Source organism: Penaeus chinensis, chromosome 2, assembly GCF_019202785.1.
Source record: "Penaeus chinensis breed Huanghai No. 1 chromosome 2, ASM1920278v2, whole genome shotgun sequence".
Taxonomy (NCBI): Eukaryota; Metazoa; Arthropoda; class Malacostraca; order Decapoda; family Penaeidae; genus Penaeus; species Penaeus chinensis.
In genome coordinates, this window is record NC_061820.1 from 39,304,232 (window position 1) to 39,311,503 (window position 7,272).

The 7,272-nt window shown below is 53.4% G+C and overlaps 1 protein-coding gene across 1 annotated transcript in view; it reads left to right on the forward strand.

Moving 5' to 3' along the window:
- LOC125034889 (cationic amino acid transporter 2-like) overlaps nucleotides 1-6,474 on the forward strand; it is a 10,581-nt gene extending 4,107 nt beyond the window's left edge. Inside the window, exons 3-5 of the mRNA XM_047626940.1 lie at nucleotides 1,137-1,300; nucleotides 3,073-3,210; nucleotides 5,296-6,474. Of these exons, the coding sequence (XP_047482896.1) occupies nucleotides 1,137-1,300; nucleotides 3,073-3,210; nucleotides 5,296-6,474 (1,481 nt within the window). The remainder of the gene's footprint in view (nucleotides 1-1,136; nucleotides 1,301-3,072; nucleotides 3,211-5,295) is intronic.
- The last annotated feature ends 798 nt before the right edge of the window (nucleotides 6,475-7,272 follow it).

Genomic DNA, 7,272 nt, shown 5'->3' on the forward strand with positions numbered 1-7,272 from the left:
ATTTGTTCAGATATTGTAATGAAATGGTGTCTATGTGCAACTTAGTATGCTAACAAGTAGTTTATTTCGCTATATTATTTACGTTATCCATACTATAAACTTTATGCTGAGACTATAACATAAAGTTTATTGAAAAAAGTAATACAAAATTAAATACTTGAATGTTAGATATTTGTCTCGTATGTATTTATCAGTCATTATCTATATGTTTAGGAGTTATCATATATGTATTTACCGCTGTTTGTCATTCTGTTTATTTATTTTTGATCTTATGAATTGGCATTAGTAAAAACACCGATTTTAAGTTTCCCTTGTATTTGGATATTTGCATAAACAATCCTGTGGATATTTTTTTCTCCGTGGAATCATCTGTATATCAGATATAAGCTTAAGGAAATTAGGATAAAATAAAGGGAGAGCAAAAAGAAGAATGATTATGAAGAAGAGTCAAAGAAGTAATAAAACGAGCAGAAAAAGAAGAAAAAAAAGGAAATAGAAAAACGAAGTAAAAAAAAAAAAAAAAAAAAAAAAAGGAAATAAAATGAATCATGTGATTGTAATTTCCATAAAAGGACATCAACCATAGATGCTAATCCGATTTTATTTGAATAGATTAAAACTTTACAAAGAATATAATAAAAGTCTCAAAAGTTACAGTCAACCGAGAGAAAGATTACATTTAACTTCTCCTTTAACGGTGAACATAACAGTAACATATCCCGCATGGATCAATATTTATTTCCCTTTACATTGAAGTTTTTAGTATATGTGTTAGTGTCTTGAAATAAATGTATATATTGATACTCCTTCATGGCAAATCTTTATACATTTGGTCCATACAGTTTGTTGTTATTGAAGAATGCAAGAGTTGTTAATATCACTCTGTGCGAGTTACTGGCTTTATATTTGCAAAATATGATACATGTGCTGTATTATACATAGTACATATGAGAATACACACACACACACACACACACACACACACACACACACACACATATACACACACACACACACACACACACACACCCATCCACGTAGCTCATTTTCTATACATGTCCATAAAACTAAACTAACCCTCCCATCCTCTTTCTCCCCTCCCCCCCGCCCCATTCTCCCCCCCCCCCCCACACCAGCGGCCCGAAGCAGCAGCGAATACCTGGACGCGGCTACCAACCACACCTTATCTCGCCTCCTGACCTTCCCGCTGCCCGAGTACCGATACCTGGCGCCGCACTGTGACCTTTTCGCGGCGACGTTACTGGTCCTCTCGACGCTCATGATCGTTGCGGGAACTAAGGTAAGGTCGTTGGGATGTTGGAGGGGGGGGGGGGGGAGGGGGGGGGAGGGAAGGGAGGGGGAGGAGGGGAGGGAGAGAGGGAGAGAGGGAAAGGGAGGGGTAGGGGAGGGGAGGGAGAGAGGGAGAGAGGGAAAGGGAGGGGTGGGGAGGGATATAGGGAAAGGGAGGGGTGGGGGAGGGGTGGGAGAGAGGGAAAAGGAGGGGTGGGGGAGGGGAGGGAGAGAGGGAGAGAGGGAAAGGGAGGGGTGAGGGAGGGGAGGGAGAGAGGGAGAGAGGGAAAGGGAGGGGTGGGGAGGGATAGAGGGAAAGGGAGGGGTGGGAGAGGGGTGGGGAGGGAGGGGTGGAGGAGGGGAGGGAAAGAGGGAAAAGGAGGGGAGGGGGAGGGGAGGGAGAGAGGGAAAGGGAGGGGTGGGGGAGGGGAGGGAGAGAGGGAGAGAGGGAAAGGGAGGGGTGGGGAGGGATAGAGGGAAAGGGAGGGTTGGGGAGGGGAGGGGAGGGAAAGAGGGAAAGGGAGAGGTGGGGGGAGGGGAAGAGAGGGGAGGGGAAGGAGAGAGGGAAAGGGAAGGGTGGGGGAGGGTAGGGGAAGGGAATGAGAGAGGGAAAAGGAGGGGTGGGGGAGGGGAGGGTAGGGGGGAGAGAGGGAAAGGGAGGGGTGGGGGAGGGGAGAGGAGGGGAGGGAGAGAGGGAAGGAAGGGGGGGGGGAGGGGAGGGGAGGGAGAGTGGGAAAAGGAGGGGTGGGGGAGGGGAGGGGTGGGAGAGAAGGAAAAGGAGGGGTAGGGTTGGAAAGGGAGGGGAGGGGAGGGAGAGAGGGAAAATGAGGGGAAGGAGAGGGGAGGGAGAGAGGGAGAGAGAGGGGAGGAGAGGAAGATAGAAGGATTTGGGGAAGATAAGGATGAGGGTAAGGATGCCCATTTTAAGTTTATTTTTTGTATAAACTTTTTTTATTTTATTTGGAAGATAAGAAAAATGTCCTCTTCCTATCTTTATTGTCTAGGATTTTATTATAACATCATTACTATTATTTCCATTAGCATTATCTTTAATGTTACCATTCTCATAAAAAAATCTTACCACTAAAATTATCTTAATCCTTATTGTCATTAAGAACAGCAACTTAGAGCTTTGTTGGAGTTAAATTTTTTTTTTTTTTTTTTTTTTTTTTATAGATTATAGTTTTCAGAGGTTTATGGGACCCTCTTCTAACCTATTCTAACGAGATGGAATTTGGTAAAAAGATATCAAACAGATATAGGTATTCTATTTATATATCTACATATTCTTAAATCATATTCTTTATATATTCTTAAATCAATTTGAAAAGATAATGTTTTAATCATCATCCAATTACCATATCTAAAATGTATCTTTATCTCCCTATAATTACTTAATTACTTCTCCAACACTGTACTCTTTCTCTCCCCTATCACTCTGCACTACTCCAACACTCTTTCCACCACTCCCCAACACCCCTCACCAATCTCTCCACCACTCCCCAACACCCCTCACCAATCTCTCCACCACTCCCCACCACCCCTCACCAGTCTCTCCACCACTCCCCACCACCCCTCACCAATCTCTCCACCACTCCCCAACACCCCTCACCAGTCTCTCCACCACTCCCCACCACCCCTCACCAATCTCTCCACCACTCCCCACCACCCCCCACCACCCCTCACCAGTCTCTCCACCACTCCCCACCACCCCTCACCAATCTCTCCACCACTCCCCAACACCCCCTCTCACCCTCTTATCTCTCCCCCCTCCGCCCACAGGTCGTCTGCCAAGTCGCTGCTGCAGGAGTGGGCGTGTCTGTCCTGGTCCTCACAGCCGTCTCGTGCACCGCCCTCCTCGCCGCTGACACACGCAACTGGACTCACCCGCCGGGGTTTTTCCCAGCCGGGTTGCATGGGGTAAGGATGGAGGGGAGGGGAGGGGAGGGGTGAAGGGGGGGTGATGGGATGGGGGGGGTGAAGGGGGGTGATGGGATGGGGGGGTGAAGGGGGGTGATGGGGTGGGTGGGGTGATGGGGGGTGATGGGATGAGGGGGTGAAGGGGGGTGATGGGATGGGGGGGTGAAGGGAGGGTGATGGGATGGGGGGGGTGATGGGGGGTGATGGGATGGGGGGGTGAAGGGGGGTGATGGGATGGAGGGGAGGGGAGGGGTGAAGGGGGGGTGATGGAATGGGGGGGGTGATGGGGGGTGATGGGATGGGGGGGTGAAGGGGGGTGATGGGATGGAGGGGAGGGGAGGGGTGAAGGGGGGGTGATGGGGGGTGATGGGATGGGGGGGTGAAGGGGGGTGATGGGATGGGATGGAGGGGAGGGGTGAAGGGGGGGTGATGGGATGGGGGGGTGAAGGGGGGTGATGGGATGGGTGGGGAGGGGAGGGGTGAAGGGGGGGTGATGGGATGGGGGGGGTGATGGGGGGTGATGGGATGGGTGGGGTGAAGGGGGGTGATGGGATGGGTGGGGAGGGGAGGGGTGAAGGGGGGGTGATGGGATGGGTGGGGGTGAAGGGGAAAGGGGGTAAGTATTAAAGGGGTGAAAGGGTGAAGGGGGGGTGAAGGGATGGTAGGGAGGTGAAGGGGGTAGTGGGAGGGGGGGTTAAGGGATAGGGGGGAAGGATGGGAGGGGTGAAAGGGTGAAGGGGGTTGAAGGGATGGTGGGGAGGTGAAGGGGATAGTGGGTAAGGATGGGACGGATGGAGGGGGTGAAGGGGGTTGAAGGGGTGAAGAGGGGGTGAAAGGATGGGGGGATGAAAGGATAGAGGGGAAGGATGGGAGGGTGGAGGGGACAGGGGTGTATAGGGGAAAATAAAGGGGTGAAGAGGGAAAGAGGAAAGGCTAGGGATGATTGGGGGGGGGGGGGGATGGGGAAAAGGGGATGAAGGGATGGGAGATGAAGGGGAAAAGGAAGGGGTGAAGAGGGAAAGAGGAAAGGATGGTGAGGATGGCAGGGGGGGGGGGGGGCTGAAGGGGTAAGGATGAGGGCGTGAAGAAGTTAAGGGGTGGGGAGGGGGTGAAGGCAAGGGAGAGAGGGAGAGAGGATGGGCCTGAGGGAGTAAGGGAGTAGAATTGAAGAGCAGAGAGATGGGAACTAATGGGTAAGAGGCCAAAAAATAGGGTGAATAAGGGTTAAGGGTGAATAGAGAGTGGGAGCTAAGTGAACTAAGGGGTAAGGGGGATAGGTAATAGGGGGGAGGGGGTAATGGGGGGGGAGGGGAAGGGAGGTCGGATGAGGGGTTGGGGGCAGAGGAGTTAAAGGGCGGGGGGGGGGGGGGGGGGGGAGGAGGAAGGATGAGAGATAAAGGAAGGAAAGGGAGGGAAAGGGAGGGAAAGGGAGGGAGAGAGGAGGATAAGGGACGGAGGAAGGGGGCTCGTTGGGGGGGGGGGGGTGAGAGGGAAGGGGGAGGGGTGTTGGAGGAAAGAAGAAGGAGGTTTATTTTTGGGGGAATTAATTGGTCGTGTCTATTTTATTCTATTTTTTTTAATTATTTTTTTTCTTTGTGTCTTTCTCGTAACTTTTTATTTCCGCGTCTTCTTTTCTTTTCCTTTTTGGCTTTTCTATTTCTATTTCTTTTTCCTCTTTTGTTTTTTCTTTCTCTCATTACTCTTCTTTCTTCTTCTGTGCCTATCTTTTAGTTATGTTTTTCCAATTTATTTCGTACTGCATATTTTCCATTATAGATTTGGAATAGGAATTTGAAATATCATATCACATGAATCCTGAAATGATAAAATGAAGTAGAAGATAATATATATATATATATATATATATATATATATATATATATATATATATATATATATATACACACACACACACACACACACACACACACACACACACACACACACACACACACACACACATATATATATATAATACGAAGAACTGATGCTGCATGAACTTTGATGTAGAATCAAAGCTGAAATGTGGTCTATGTTTATCGCCAGCATGCATTAACCTCCGTTTTCCCGTGTCTCTCCCGCCAGGTGGTGAGCGGGGGCGCAGTGCTGAGCATGGGCGTGGCGGGCGCCCACCAGGCGGGCCTCCTGGCCGGCGAGTGCGCCCACTACCGCGGCGTGGCGACCCGCGTGGGCGTGGGCGTGGGCCTGGTGGCTCTCCTGACCCTCTTCCCGGCCGCCGTGGGCGCCACCCTCGCCGCGCCGACGCTCACCTTCTCGGCGTCCCTCGCCCACCTGTTCCCGGGCGCGCCCCTGAGCGGCATGCGCGCGCTGGTGGCCGTGGGCGGCGTGACCGGGCTGTGGGCGGCGTGCCTGGGCGGCGTGCTAGCGGGGTCGCGGGCGGCGCACCGCCTGGCGTGCGACGGGCTGGCGCCGCGCTGCCTCGGCCGCGTGTCGCGCCGCACCGCCACGCCATGGGCGGCAGCGCTGGCCTGCGGCGCCGCCTCCGCCCTCACCGCCGCGCTCTGCTCGTCGCGCATCCTGCTGCGGGCGGCGGGCGCGGGCGGCCTGACGGCGGGCGTGGCGGGCGCGTCGGCGGTGGTGGCGCGGCGCTTCCGGCCGGAGGCGGTGCACCCGCTGGAGGCCCCCCCCCGCCCGTCGCCCGCCCACCGCGCCTCCCCCGCGCCCTCGCACAGCGCCAGCCACTCCGAGCTCACCGACCTGACCGCCGCCGCCGCCCACCGCGGCTACCAGGCCTGCGACGACAGCGAGCCGCGCCAGCTGGCCGTGGAGTGGGCGGGCGGCACGTGGGTGTCGTCCGTCGTGGAGCCGCCCATCCCGCCCACGTGGGGGTCGTGGCGCACCTCGCGCTTCCTGCTGGCCACCTTCATCACGAACTGCGTGGCGGGCGTGGGCGTGGTTCGGGCGGCGGGGGAGCTCGGCATCGGCCTGTGGGCGTGGGCGGGCGTCGCGCTGTGCGTGTGCGGGTGTGTCGTGTGCGGCGTCGGCCTGTGGCTGCAGCCGCGCCACCCGCCGCCCACGCCCGCGTTCCAGGAGGGCGTGCCGCTGCTGCCGCTCCTCGCCGTCCTCGCCAACATCACGCTGCTGCTCCACTTGCCGCCCGCGGCGCTCACCGCCGCCTGCGGTGTCTGGGCTGCGACGGGCGCGGTGTGGCTGGTGCAGGGGCGCAGCGGCAGCATCGAGGCGGCGCTGAGCAGAGCCCTGCTGACCCACAGCGGCCAGGACTCGCCGCCCGACCTGCTGTAGCCGCAGCTGCAGACCAGCCTCGAGCCCCCGCGCGGGGAGGCGGAGGCGGCCGTGTGAGACGCGGCGGCGACGCGGGCGGCGCGCGTGGGCGTCGGGAGGTGGAGGACAGACCTTGCCATCATTCCTTCTCATCCACTTCCTTCCGCCACTCGTTTCCTCCTCCTTTTCTCTTCCTTCACTCTTCCCACCACTCTCTCTGGTTCCATCCCCCCTTCTTTATTCCTTCCTGCTCTTCGTCATCCCCTTCCTTTGATATCCTTCCCCACCCTTTCATCCTTTAATCGCCCGCCTTCCCCTTCCACAACCGACACCCTTCCATTGACGTCAAAATGTGTCATAATCGTCCTAGCAGTGTCATCATCAATCTTAAAGTGTCATTATTAGCCTAGGTGTGTCATCTTCGTCCTGGATCAGTGCTAGTTTGACAGGATGGAAATGCTAGTGATACCATCATTGTTCTTTATTTTTGATTTATCATCATCATTGTATATTTATTCATTTATCGCTTTATCTTATTTCATTATACTTTTCTATTTATTAATGACATTTTGTATCATCTTGGAAGTCTATTTAAAAAAAGGGGGGATCATGACCTAGTCTATATTAGTTTTCTTATGTGTTCCCTAACGTAATTAGTTTGTTTTTTTTAAAGACCGAAATACTAAAAAAAAAAAATATAAAAAAACAAAACTAAATCTAATTGGATTTAAGTCTTACTCCGAACCTTCCTCTCGTAGAGCACATATCGCCTTACCATATCTAGGTTTATATGTAAATAACTCTCAGATATTATAAATT